This window comes from Balearica regulorum, chromosome 2, assembly GCF_011004875.1.
Source record: "Balearica regulorum gibbericeps isolate bBalReg1 chromosome 2, bBalReg1.pri, whole genome shotgun sequence".
Classification (NCBI taxonomy): Eukaryota; Metazoa; Chordata; class Aves; order Gruiformes; family Gruidae; genus Balearica; species Balearica regulorum.
This window is the reverse complement of record NC_046185.1, coordinates 99299572-99314238: the sequence shown is the minus strand read 5'-3', so window position 1 is coordinate 99314238 and position 14667 is coordinate 99299572. Positions and strand designations below refer to the sequence as shown.

Sequence of the window (14667 nt, the reverse complement as noted above, 5' to 3'; positions counted from 1 at the left end):
AACAGTGAGCAGAATATCACAGCAAATTTCTGGTAAATCACTTCCAGAAGTATAGATACTGAATTTGGTATAAATTATACCTTTCTCTTCAAATAGAGTCTATAACACTTACCAGAAAAAAACAATTCCAAAAAACTCAGAGTGGTTAGGAGGAACTAATAAAAACCTCTAGGTAAATTACTTGAAATCTGACACACGAGGTGAGGCTAGAAGATTTGGATCAAATCTCACCACCTTAGCAGTAGACTTCAAAATTCATTAAGTTCCCAAAGCAGACTGGCTAACGCTTCCTTAAATCCTGCTTGTGCAGTATCAAAAATATTTTAGACACTGAGCCTTTTTCAAGTAATTCTGCAATCAGGGTGAGATTAATTCTGGTTCATAAAACTCTAACATTAGGAATGGAAGGTAACCCCAATTCATCAGGATTTATAGCATTTGCAGTTATGAACTATAAAGACAATTCCATTAGGTTTTTATTACATTGTTTATCTCTGGTCTACCAGTGGACTGCATCGCTTTGTGCATGATGGTATTAAAATCAGTATTTAAATAAATCATTATTTCAATTGGTATTTCCTTAGAAAATAATTGGGCTTTTCAAAAAGCCAACATTAAATGGTTACCACACATGATAAAGCCTTACTAAACGAGGTGGTATAAGAAAGTTGTAATAAAAAATGAAATATATTCCTTGGTGCAGAAAGAAATAGCAAAGTTATTACCAGCCTACCTAGGAACAAAAGCTGATTTGTGCATATCTAATGACCACAGAAGAATGAGAAATTAGCCTTGAACACAGAAAAGAACTCTCCTTTTCTTCACATCAGATGCCAGCACACAAATCCTGCCCACCGCACAAAAAACAAAAGCTGCAATTACACGAAGAATTTCTGCATACTTCCCAGCTGGTGTAAGAATAGTGCAGGCAGAGGCCCCGGGGAACTTCGCTGCTAAAATTCATGCACTGACAGCAGTTTTTCAAAACTTTAATTTGATGCAAGTTGAACAGATTTTCATGGATGCAGCAAGAGGCTTACTGTTGACAGAAAGGCTTGCTACTTGTCAGTCGCTCAGTAACACTAGAGTTTTTCAGAGACTAAGAGGCCAGAACATTTTTTCCTAATTTCGTTTTGAACAGTGGATCAACTGTTCTGTATGGAAGGTTTCCAGAAGTAATGCACTAAAGCATTTACCTTTTCATCTTTTAAATTAAATAGACAGGTTGACATTCGGTAAAGTTCTAGAAATTGGAACCCATGTAACAAACATGAGGTATTTGGTAACCTTAATGTGCAGCTTTGCTAGTTTCACCCAGCTGGGTGTCACTTCAGAATAGCTTAACCATGTATACTAAATTAAACTGCAAAAGCTAGCTTTGGAACCAACAATCACTCTCAACAAAAAGATTCTGCCTTGAAAGTATCCCAAGCCAGGTAGATTTCTCCCTCTGCCCCAAAATGATGACTTAAAACAAATTATTATATAAAATGACATAGATTCAATCCAAGAGTAGCAACTACATACAAGTGTTCACACTACTTACAAACCTTTATGAAAGACTTCAAGAGTAATAATTTTCAACTGGTTGCATCAAGGTATGCAGTTGCCATACAGTTTGTTTTGGGTTTTTTTTCCCCCCAAATAATGACATATACAGTATTTTAACTGCTGGGAAAGCAACAGCTACTAAGTTTGCTCTTTTACAAAATCAGTTTAAGAACTACTTAATGTTTTATAATAGAAAAGATGTGTTTGGGAAGCAAAATTAAATTTTATAATTGCAAAGTTCACAACAGCTGAACTTCAGTCTAATCATCTGTACTGACTTAAATATCTATAAAACCTTACCTAGGCTTGCTGTGAGGCATTCCAGATCTGCTAAAAACCCAGGTATTTGTTGGAGCTGATCCTGTAGTTCCATCAGACTGTTCCTTTTCTTCTCCCAGTGTGCAGAAAGCATCACAACTTCACTATCCACCAGCTGAAACAAACAGGTTCTTTACTTTACTTGTAAATTTATGTACCTATTTACAAGCATCTTGACTAATTTTTAGAATTCATGCATCTGCAAGCACAAGGTCAGCATAGCAACCTTATAGCACTGCCACTTGTTCTCGAGTAAATATACAACATGCTCAAGAAAGCCCTGGTAGTATGAAATATTTATATCAAAATGCATTGATCAAAACAAGGTAAAAAGTTATTTTTCAATACACTAATCAATGCGGGAAATATTTTATGGATTTTATTAACTGTAAATAACATGCATCTGGAATTCTGACAGCAGTGCTGCACTGGTACATGATAACAACATTGCAGTGCTGCAATGTAAGATTTAGATCAATAACTTAGTTTAATGTTGCTAGTCATAACAATTTAATCAATAAAACCAAATTAACTTGACACCATTTTCCCATCTAATATCACTGTAGAAAAGAGAAGATATTTGATTTAGAAGAAACACCGGTTCCAGAACTACTTTCATTATCAGAAATTACAAGTGTGTGACACGCTTTATCTTTGCAACATCAAATTCAAATGAGAATACTAAAATAGCTGTCCATCTTAACAACAAAACTGGAAATTCTGCACATCAAAATACTCCAGAAAATGAAATTAAAAGGATGATATTTTTTTAAAAAGTTGCCTTTATAACAGTCCTGCTCTTCTGCTCTTGTGATAAACTTAACTGCAGTAGTTGCAAATCTTTATGAACGCACTTCTACATTAGTTCAATTTTTGCTGCTCTTTGGTTCTTCCTAACTTTTATTATACAATAATATAACGAGAAGAAGATACACTGTTTAAAAATTTTATTTATATAGGTCAGATTCTATGAAAAAAGCAAAATCAAGAGATCTTAACAAATGTTTCCCTTATATACGATGCTTGAGGTGATTCAATTCTAGTTTCCCTGCTCTTAGTTCCATTACCCATTCTTCCTCTTGCACACAACTGCAGCCCATGGCTGTATCTGCCTTCTGAATTCCTCAGTTTTTGTAGAATTTAGTTGCAGAAACTGAAAAAGTCTGAGCAATGGGCAAAGGAAGTTCTCAAAGATTTACAATTCTACCCACTTCAGAGAGACTCTTTTAGAAAAATGTCAACTTCTCCCATTTACAAATCCCTCCAACTGTCCATTCCTGTCAAAAAGCTATCTTATTTTACCAGACAAGGTGTGACACCTTATTCAAAAGCCCAGTGAGTAATGAAACATTTAAGATGACTAACACCTTTATTTAAATAAAGCCAAGTCTATTTTTGAGAATACATGATTTATATCAGTTAAACAGTAAAACAAACAAAAAAAATACATCAGAAGATGGGGGCAAACACCAGAAAAACATTTCAGCCCAGAGATAATTAAATGCAGCTAAAATTACAAGCATCTAAACCTAGTATTTTTAGGACAATATTGTAGATGGAATTGGTAGTTAGCATCTATAATTTAGCATGATAGGACCGTAGGCAGTAACTAAAGCTTAAAATTGTCACATTTCTTTCTCTATTCCGCATTTATAAACTACTCATGCTGTCTTATCCATCTGCTACTGGCCAGTACCAGACACAGGATACTGAACAAGTGGACCTTTAGGTCTGATATAGTACAGTCAATCGTGTGTGCTTACACAATTCTTATTTTACTGAACGCTGTATTTGCTACTTTTATAAAAAACAAAAAAACCCCCACAAGCAATACATATTTTGGATTATCCCAAAAGTAAACATCTGTATTTCATGGAAAATTTCAAAGACTTTTTGGAAGTTTTTCATTCTAGTTTTCCCAAGCAGCCGTAATATGTGAAGACTAAGGTTACATTGGGTTTATATATATGAAACCTCACATTGTTTTCAGAACTACAATTTTTAAAGCAAACTATTGTAAGCATTAAAAAATTGGAAGTCATTTAAGAGGTCTTCTAAAAAAAAAATCATCATGAACAGTAAAGCACATAAAGCTGGTAGAGAGAACTTCATCTCTAACAAAGGAAGGTTTTCACCAGAATGGGTGGAAAAGGTGGGTCATACTATTAGGCAAGAGAAAGAAGGACATAAGATAGTATCTTTCTTACCCTAAATACACTTCTTCAAAATATATTAAGCAGTGTGGCTTTTATCCACTGGAACAAGATACAAAGAAGACTCAGGGAAACCGGAAGAGTCAAGGAGGATGCAGCCAGCCAAAGTGAAGGTTTCAAGCCAGGACAGAGAACCCCATAGCTTGGTCCTGCTCTGCACCACGGCCACCCAGCTTACACTGTCTGCTCCTTAAACAGGGTTTGAAATGGAAAGTCTGGTGCGGACCTCCAGGAGAGCAGAGCAATGCATTGGTAGCACTTACTGGAAGTTTTCTTTCCCTTCATTCCAGAAATAAACCACACAACTTGTCACTTTACTTCCAGGGCTGGAAAACTGAACAAAATTAAGGAGAAAGCACAGACACTTCCTCAATCTTTTCAGTCAATCAAATCTTGTCATTTTCTGTTCACTAGGAGAGGGTGGCAAACAGTAACAGTGTAACAGCCCTACCCTGATACTAAACACCAACAAGTCTCAACCCCAAATATATTCAATACTTTCCCAGGCCCCCTAGTGCTTTTAAAGAGTTACAGCAGTAACATGCAACATCATTTTTGCAACTGTTTACTTTGCATCACATTATTTAATGTTTGTATTACATTATTGTTTACATTACTATTTGTTGTATACATTGCCATTTATTTGCAATGTTAAGATATCTTAAGCAGTCTCAAAATAATATTCCCAATTAACTTAAAATCTTTCAAATAATGGCAGAAGAGTGTAAAACCCAACCACCATGAACTTCTGGATATGTCTTATTTTTACCACCACCTTCTTGGCATCCTCTGACAAAGTCGTATTTCTCAATATCCTTTTCTAATCTAACATCCCACAGAAAAACAGTAAGCTGATATAAATAATATTCTTTGCTTAACTGCAAGTAGTGATTGCAACTATCTGAACACAGGACAGAAGAAATTCTTGGTGTTGATGTATCATTCGAAAAGTACTTTAAAAGCACTAGGAAATTATCACACTCAATGTTTGTTATAGTAATTGAAATATCAGAAAGTAAACAGGAGAATGAACTTCAGATAATTCTTGTTAGATGATACGTTGTGAGAAACATGGTCACAGAGAAATTATATTTTTGCAATATATATATTTAATACTTTAAGAACATTAATTGTAGGCTGAGTTCTATCAAATCTTGAAAAGCTGTGAGAAACAAGAACTGGGCATTCTGATCCATTCCATCAGCTGTCTGTCAAATACCATATTAAAACCGCAGTAAAAACCAATGCAACTTGGCATTTTTCCCAAGCAGTAATACAGAGCATTACTTTTCCATAATACTGGTTGTTCTGGGTCCAGCTGGGATGGAGTTACCTTTCTTCATAGCAGCCAATATGGTGCTGTGTCTTGGATTTCTGATCAAAACAGTGTCAATAACGCATCAATGTTTTGGATATTGCTGAACAGTGCTTGCACAGTGTCAAGGCTTTCTCTCTTCCCCACTCACCCCTGCTCTTCCTGCAGTGAGCAGGCTGGGGGCAGGCAAGAAGTTGGGAGGGGACATAGCCAGAACAGCTGACCATTGGCCAAAAGGATATTTCATACAACATAGCACCATGCTCAGCAATAAAATCTAGGGGTTTGGTCTTCCAAAGTAGCCGTTGCTCTGAGACTGGCTGGGCATTGGTCTGCTTGTGGAAGGTTATGAGTAATGGCTTTTGCATCACTTATTTTTCTTCTGTCTTTCAATTATTACGCTGTCTTTATCTTGAACCATGAGTTTTCTCATTTTTGTTCTTCCTGTTCTCTCCTCTGTTCCACTGGTGGGGCAATGAACAAGACTGTGTGGGTGCTTACCTAGTGGTCAGGGTCAACCCAGTACATTGGTCCTAAAAATTTTAGTTTAAAATTATTTATACATTTTAAAATACTTTTAAGAGTTGCATTGCTATTTTTTCTTACCTCTCCAGCTTTTGCACAATCTTTGGCTCCTTTGTGAAGGGCAGCCCAAGCATCTTCATATCTGAAGAAAGATAAATGACCATTTTAACTGTATTTCCCTTACAAAGGAAGAAGACTTCATGGATGTCAGTGTGCTTATATTTACAGGGACTACCAGAAATAATAGTTTAAAAAGCTGTACAGTTGTCTTCGTAGAACAGTAAATACAAGAAAGAAATACACAGTAAGAAAAAATTTCTTTCAATGAAAAAGCGCTAGATTACATTAAGACCCAGCAATGTTTAGAAGACTACGCACAAAAGTCATAAGCCCTACTCGGAACCCAATATCATTAAGAAAATGCAAAAAATTACCACCACTCCAACCTTCCCCAAAAATAGATTTTTTTTGTTGTTTTAAAAGATAAAAATAAAAAGGAAATTTATAATGCAGAGAGCTTCTGTTACTCAGAAAAACCGTGATTAAATACACATGGAATACACTTTCTTTTCATGGCAAGGACAGGCATACTGTCTCTGTTATAACAGAATGAAACCATATCAAATATGTAGAAGTTATAAAACATCAAATTAAAACCACAGGCTGGGCCTCAGTGCTGGTGTCCATCATGCCTGTACATTAGACCCTGAACTAAAGTCATCTTTTAAATGTCGCTTTTCCTCCAGAACTTCTGTTTCATTAACACGACAGGAATTAAGGACTGAGCAAGCTTTAAAACATACTTATCATTTGGTAACCACTCCCACTCTACTCACTGTAGAACATCCAAAAAAACCTATTAGTAACACCTTCATTTTCTTCTCATTTTCTTAACCTAATAAAGTTATTTCTGAAATTATAGGAAGCAGACACTAACAAAGAAATGGAAGGTCATACCTGCTCAGTAATTCCAGTCCAGCAGAAAACTCTGGCAAACACTGAACAGTTCTATAAAACAAATTGTAAATATACAACTGTTGTTAATGAATAGAAGACTGTTATACAAATATGTGCACGTACATCTGCATTTGACAGATATGCTGAGCACAGAAATACTCCCTACTGTTCACTTTCACAAACATTTCGTCAATTCTGGTTTAAAATGCATTACGCAGTGTATCTTACAAGAATATTCCAAAGTTAGGGTTGGGTTTTTTCCCCTTGTTATTTTATGGCAGCCCATTCTTTTTGACTATGTCCATTAAAAACAGCTTTTGAGAGACAATTTCTTAGTACAGTTAACCAACACACAGGATGTCATTGTTTTAATTTAACACAGTGAACAGAAACATTCTGAAAATAAGACTACTACACAAGTTCTTTATGTCCCTCAATAAAGATACTGCACATAATGTATTCTACATTACAAAGAAGTACTAAGCTAAAGAATCTTTGCCAGTTTAATGCTCTAATGAACTCCTATTGGATACATACATTTTCATTAACAACAGCTTGAAATATAAAGGCAACTTTTAAGTTAAAGAAAATTAACAATGCTGCACTTTCAAGGATGTATTATGTGAAGATCTTTACATCATTAAAGATTCATCTTGGGAGATTATCGCAATAGACAGTTTTGCACTGTCATCCAAATAATTTGAATGGAAAAAACCCAAATTTTTTTCCCTTAAATCAAGGGAAAAGCGATAGAATCAGTGAGGTGGGAAGGGACCTCAGACAGTCTCTGATGCAACTTCCTGTTCAAAGCAGGACCAACTATGGGATCAGACTAGCTTGCTCAGGGCTTTGTCCAGTTGCAACTTGAAAACCTTGGAGAACAGAAACTTCACAGGCTCTGTAACCAACCTGTTCCACTGCTTGATTGTCCCGGGGAAAAAGCTTTTCCTTATAGCCTTGTCCTGTCTGAACATCTCTTGTTTCAACTTACACCTATCACCTCTCATGTTCCCACCACATACCAGTGTCAAGACCCGGGCTCCACCTCCTCACAGGTAATGATGGGCAGCTGTTAGGTCTCCCCATCTATTTTGCAGGCTGAACAAGCCCCAGTCTCAGCCTTTCCACATACACAGAGAGTTCCAACCCCAACCATCTCGGTGGCCTTCCACTAAACTTGCTCCAGGTTATCACTGTCTGTCTTACATCGGGGGCCCAAAACAGTAGCTAGATGTGGTCTAAGGAATGAGGGGAATAATCACCTCCCTCAACCCCATTGCCTGTAGTCCTGTTCATACAGCCCAGGAAGCTGTTGGCTTTTCTTGCTGCCAGGCACACTGCTAGCTCACATTCAGCTTGCTGTCTGCCAAGACCCCCAAGGTCTTTTCAGCAAAGCTGCTTCCCGGCTAGTCAGTCAGCCCCAGTCTGTATTGTTGCAGGGTATACTTTCTTCCCAGGGAAAGACTTTGGATTTGTACCTCTTCAATTTCATTAAGTACCTCTTGGCCTATATGGTCCTATGGCCTTTCATGCACTGAGCTCCCCAAATTGATCTTCATCCACTACTGGTCATCATTGACTCCCTGACCCGATGGTCAGTAACAAACTCCCATTGCGACCCACCCTTACTAGCCTCTCCTCTGATCCTGACCCACAAGCTCTCAGCCATCCTTACAATCAAACTAAGCTATATTTGTCCCAGAACTTTATCAGCAAAGCAGAAGTCCCCTGGCATTCCCCTATTTGTGATGATCCAATGGGTTCTCTCAGTGCTTTTCTCAAAAAGCAATGGATTTTTACAGTACACCAGATGAACCAAAATATTATGGACTGGAAACATACAAAGAAGGCAGTTGCCTAAAATAGTTTTATTCAAACTTTCACTCATTCTTAGTTTAGGTTCCAGGTCTTGTCAATACAACCAGTCTTATGTTAAAATACCTTTACATCCAAACCATCAAGCTTCAGAACTGAATACAGTTTATTTCAGATGCCTTATTTTTTGTTCAGGGCTTGTTTTAAAACTAATTCATGGCTATACACTGTGTTTTAGTAAGCACATGCTTTACAGTAAAGCACATCTGAGCTTATTTGAAGAAGCACTAAGCATCATTCACAGACATCATTTACAGACATTAAGTACCCTTTCCCTATAGTTTACACAGGTTGAAAGAATACACTAAAACGCAGAGGATAAAAAAACCCACCACAATTCTTATGTCTTCTTGCAACAGAGATGAAGACAGATAATTGAAGTACTCCATTAGATATATATTTTCCACAATAACAATGGAATTACAATTTTAGTATATGAGATTCACAGAGATCGTAAACTACTACATTTCAGTGTACTGCAACATGAATCTTGTATAAAGTACTACAATAAAGTTGAATATTCACATAATTTAATTAGTCATTTATAAATTGATTGATAGCCATCACTAATTATTTAGGCCTATCAATCAAGGTTCTATTAAGCGAAATATTTCCTCAATATTAGGTTTAAGCTTTTCTGTTATCAAAAGAATACTCTGTAAAATTATACGCAAATGTTTTTGTAACTGGGTCATATACATGAGCCACTTTCAAATTTTCTTAAACAACCCAGCCTAGATCAATGCTATACATTAAGATGTTCAGAAGTACCTCTGCCTGCTTTTTTTTGCTTCTCTTGATTTGTCGCCCAAAGTCTTCAACCTATAAATCAAAACACAAAACCATCAGACATTTCCAACACCAAAAAAGAGAACAACTTGTCTGAACACATAATGTGTTAACTCCAGTCTATTATAGTTAATTTTGTTTCAATTAATTTCACAAATAAATCAAATTTCAGTTAGTTTTTGTGGAGACTGTCATATGCAATTATTTCCACCTACGCTCCTTCTAAATTAGGAGATATTTCTACGATGCATCAAGCAATTGGGTAGAAAGAGTTTGATGGGAGCTATATATCCAAGTCATTCTGCTCTCGATACTGTTTCCTTAGCAGACAGCTATTAAAGATCTGCATAGAAATAACCAATCCAATCCTGAAGAAAAACCTTTACAAGAAGGCATACATGCCAAGGAAAAGCATGACAGTCACAGAGATGTTTGTACTCGCTTGCTGTAAGTCTGCCAAAACACAACTCGCACAAGCACAACTTTTCTTCTGCCAACTATTAGAATGTGCAGCAGCATCACCACAGTGTGCTGCTATGGAACATATCTGAGGTTTGTTTCACCCATGGCCAATTTCAAACTGACAGGTGTCTTGTTACTAAAACACAAAAAAAATCCCAAACAACAACAAATGACCCTCACACAGACCACACAACTATTTTCCACTCTATTGTTTTTCAGTCACCCTGTATATGTTAGTCAAGTTGGCACAGCAGAGTGAGAACCAAAACCCCTTGCTATTCTCTGACCACCAAGATGAGGGACGTTCTCAGCTTCTGTGCCCTTCGGAGTCCCAGCTGTCCAGGACAGCAAGGGTCAGGAAGAAATAAAGGATACACAGACATGAGCAAGATGGAAATGAGCCATGAGCTCCAAAGATATCCTCCAGACATGACACAGAGATAGGTAATCCTAAGTGACCCAGTGACTGAGAAACACCTCTAATATAAAGACATTCAGGCTGCTTCTAGGACAAGCCCAAACACTCTCTCAGTCTTGACCACCACCAGTTTCCAGGAACTCCAAAAAGAAACCTCAAAGCTCTACAGCAAAATAAGTGGTTAACAATTCGAGAAAAAGACATGCTAAGGCAGGTCTCCACTCCCTGTTCGTAATAGTCAAGCCAAAGTAGCAACAACCACAGCACACCAAGAAAGAACGCTGCTGTGAAAAGCTCTGCAACTGGCCCTCTGTCACGTTCCCCAGTATTCACCCCAGCCTGCAACAGCATCTCTCCTCTGCACACAGGGACTGAAGGAAATGGTGGGTCACAATTACCAGTTCTCTTATTAGAATATCTGCAAGGCAGTCAGAAGTAAAGGTTAAAGGATTTATCACTAGACTACACAGTATCAGCTTCCTTGCAGCAGTGTTCTCTGTAGAAAGTGGAGGTAGCGAGCGCCACATATCAAGCTGGCAGAAGCACGCAAATTACTGCCTGAGCACAAACACAGCTCAATGTTCTGGGTTGGGTTTTTTCCCCTTCTTTTCTCCTCCTGCAAAAGATTGGTTGCAGGTAAATGGGTCAAACTCTAGATACCTCACAACATGCACATAAGTAGACAGCAGACACAGCTGAGCAGATGAAAGGGGAATTCATTTCTTTGTGCACAGAAGTGTCTAATAACATGAAACCACTCTTTCTTTAGCTCACACAGTCCCAAACTGAATCTTTTTCAGTAGTACATAAACGTTCTCTTATTCCTTTGGAAGTCATATCCTTTTCTTAGAAGCTCTGGAAAAGCTTCTCCCTCCCAGTATTTCAAGAAATCCAACTGTTCCATTTTGCAAGCATTCATGTGTAGTTAACAAGCTGGCCACAACTGATCCAGCATTCCTGACATCAGAAATACTTTCTCTGGGTTTTGACCATCTTGAGATAAAGTCTTAATAGCATAAAATTACTTCTATTGCCACTTTTCTAGTGCAGGGAATGGGGTAACCCAGAACACTATGTCATTGTGGTTGCATTGTCTAGGAAGGGAAAGGGGGCAAAATGGAACAAGTCACCTTCTGGCCTGAATCCATGGGGAAACCACAAGGAAAAACCCAATGCTCTCCACAGCCTCTGTTACTATGGCTCTGAGATACAGGTTCCCAATGGCAACAAAGAATACTCTCTGGATAAAAAAAAACAACTTAAAGAAGAGACACTTCAAGAAGGGTAGATTAATGGAGCTGCTAAAACACAAAGACGGACATGATGAAATCAGAGACTGTTCTCAAAACAGAACAAAACATTGCAATACAACGAAGAAGGTAAATTAGAGTCTACATGGAAGCATATTGACTCCACTGCAGCAAAACATGGAGACACAGAACTAAATGACCATCAGATCCAGCATGCTATGGCGTTTCTGTTGTCCTCTTTCATCATGCAAAAAACACCTTTTTCAAAAGATCCTTACATTGTACTGAGGCATCAAACCACATAAGAAGTTCTAAAAATAACAGCAAAACAGACAACAACAAAGTCATGCCTTAGTCTGTATTCTTAAGGCATTTTCATAATCAATTGCTGTTTGTTAAGATGAGACAGATAACATATAAGCAATTTATCTGGTTGATTGGTAGCTTGTTCTATCAATTTCTCTGGACCATCATATGCTGGTGCAAATAAGTCATTATAAACTATTTATTTTAAGTTTCTGGAGTACACAGACATCCATCACTATATATAAATATTTACCATAGAAGTATTATAAGGCAGCCTCAACATTGCCTAAGATCACTCAGTTTTTAAAAGTAATTGATTACAACATGATACTCTCCTGTGGCTCATTACAAACCAACAGTTTTGCAGCACAGGCATGACCTTGTGGTCCAACCATCCGCTGACTTCCAGTAATGCTCATTTGGACCACCTGGTTATACTAAAAATAGCATTGGTATAGGGCTTATCTAAAAAAGCCCCACAACCTTGTGAGGCATTGTAAGAAGAGCATCTTTCTACTTCTTAAAGTAAGCAAGGGGCTGCTCCTTCTGCTTATCCTGCACAGCTTCTCCCCAAGTGACAGTAACTCCTACTCCAAAGAAAGAAAAGCTTTTCACATGCCAAACAGAATATAGCGATGCTCTTTAAGCAATTGCATTAATATATAAAACACTGAAGGTCAGTTACTTCATAAAAATGGAAGCACGATGCTTTACCCCGTTCACATCTTCCTTGCTGCCTCAAAACAGCTGCCTCTCTCTCATTCCCCTGACCGCAGCTGCCTCCCAAACACCCTCCTCAACTCCCGCCTGCAGCTGCAGGCTTTCACGCAGCTGCCAGGGCTCGCTAACCCGCCATGAGCCGCTCAACCGAGGCGGGAAGAGCTGTGAGGGGTGGATGAGACCCAGGAGCTGCGGTCCCAGCCCGTCCTGGCACCGAGAGAGAACAACTCCACCAGGCACCGACGGTGAGAGGGAAAGGCCCCGGGTGGGGGCCCCGCCTCCACAGTCTCCTCCTCCTCTTCCTCACCCTCCTCCTCCTCCCTTCCCCCTCTCCCCCCGCCCCCGGGTCACCTGCTTCCCCCTCCCCTCCCGGCCGCGGGTCCTTCTCTCACTCCCCTCACCCCCGCCGGGCCGGGGGTGCTACCTACCCGGCAGTAAGGTCCTGCTGGACGCTCAGCAACCGTTCCCGCAGTGTCTCCAGCATCGTCCCGGCCTTCTCCGGCTGCGGAGGCCAGCGCCGGGCCGGAGAGGCGGGACGGGGCGAGGGGCGTAGCGGAGCTCAGCTCCCGCCTCTCCCTCAGCCCGCGGGCGGGGCCAGGCACGGCGTGAGCCTGCCACGGTTCACCACCGCCCTCGCGCTCAGCGGAAGGCCCGCCCTCTCGCTTCCGGCGAGGGCGTCAGGCGCGGGTGGCGGGGTGTGGGGACGGAGGGGTGTGGCGGAGTCACGGGTGCGATGGGGCTCCTCGGGAGGGTCTTCTTCCTTTGTCTTGCCTTCCCGGTGTCTGAGTGAAGCCGCTTAGAAGCGCGTCTGAAGTCTGGACCGTTTCAAGCATAGGTTTTTGAGAAGCATTTAGATCCCTGAAGCTGCAGCTAGAGGCTTTTTAAGTACCACAGTAAGCTCCTTGGCAGGTTGGGACCCTCACCTTGATGGTTTTGACATCGGTGATAGTAGCGTAGGAGTGAACTCGGGGAATCGTGCTTTGCAACAAAAAAGCATGGAAAGCAAGGCCACTGGGTCTCCCTGGGATTCCTGAGTTCTTGGACAAAGGGATCTATTACAGCATTTCAAAGTCCTTACAAAGTTGAGGTGTAGGTTTGTCTATGTGGCCCACCACTGTTTTCTTTAGAGACTACCACGCTTCTGTAGATATTGGTGATTCTCAAAAAGAATGGGGGGGGAAAAAAAAGGACTTAGTTACTACAAATAGTAGATACTGCAATGAAAAGTTTTAATTAAACTTCTAGGTGCTATATGTTCAAATACTAACAGTTATGAGTCATTCACCTAATCCTGAGACAGTTTGAGTGGGATCAGACCTTTTCAGAACAATTGGCTGGTCTTTCTGGGTGACAGTATTTACTGTCACAGTAATAAGAAAAGAGTCTCCCACCCTATGTGTTTTCAGTTAATGTTTGAGGAACATGGACCCAGGTTTTAGATGAATCTGAGAAATCTTACACTTCCATTTAATTGAGACTTAAATTTTTAAATAAAGCAGCTGAGATTTCAAAGTAAAAATATTTTATTTGCTAACCAATTCAATTTTGGTTAAAAGTTCAAAAAAACTGGAGAGCACTGAAATAATTTGTTAGAAGGGTAATGTCTGCAGAGGAGAACTGTTGGGTGTGTCATTTGATACTGCAGAAGTATACTTGGAGTGGTTCGAGGTACATTCAATCAACTGAAAAATATACACCGTAATCCCATTCATTCTCTGCTTGTGTGCTTTTAGAAGAGTATGGAACCTGTAGGTTGTTTCTGATGTGGTTTATTGAAAACCAGTATTGCTCTGTGTCCTTAATACAAGTTAAGAGTTAAATGCTTGCTAGAAAAAATGATTGGATTGATCATTCCGAGCACTGAAATTGATGTAGCTCACCTTGTCTTGAAAGACTGTTTTCATGGCAGACTACATATGAAGTTCTGTAAAAGTGCATATGTCATTTAGACAGTATTTTTCTCTTGCT

At 39.4% G+C, this 14667-nt stretch overlaps 1 protein-coding gene across 1 annotated transcript in view; it reads right to left on the bottom strand.

The window, feature by feature from the left end:
- DTNBP1 (dystrobrevin binding protein 1) overlaps window positions 1-13321 on the bottom strand; it is a 73693-nt gene extending 60372 nt beyond the window's left edge. The window contains exons 1-5 of the mRNA XM_075745115.1: window positions 13128-13321; window positions 9526-9576; window positions 6880-6930; window positions 6004-6064; window positions 1852-1984 (exon numbers count right to left, since the gene is read on the bottom strand). Coding sequence (XP_075601230.1) covers window positions 1852-1984; window positions 6004-6064; window positions 6880-6930; window positions 9526-9576; window positions 13128-13183 — 352 coding nt within the window. The 5' untranslated portion in view covers window positions 13184-13321. The remainder of the gene's footprint in view (window positions 1-1851; window positions 1985-6003; window positions 6065-6879; window positions 6931-9525; window positions 9577-13127) is intronic.
- Window positions 13322-14667: the final 1346 nt, after the last annotated feature.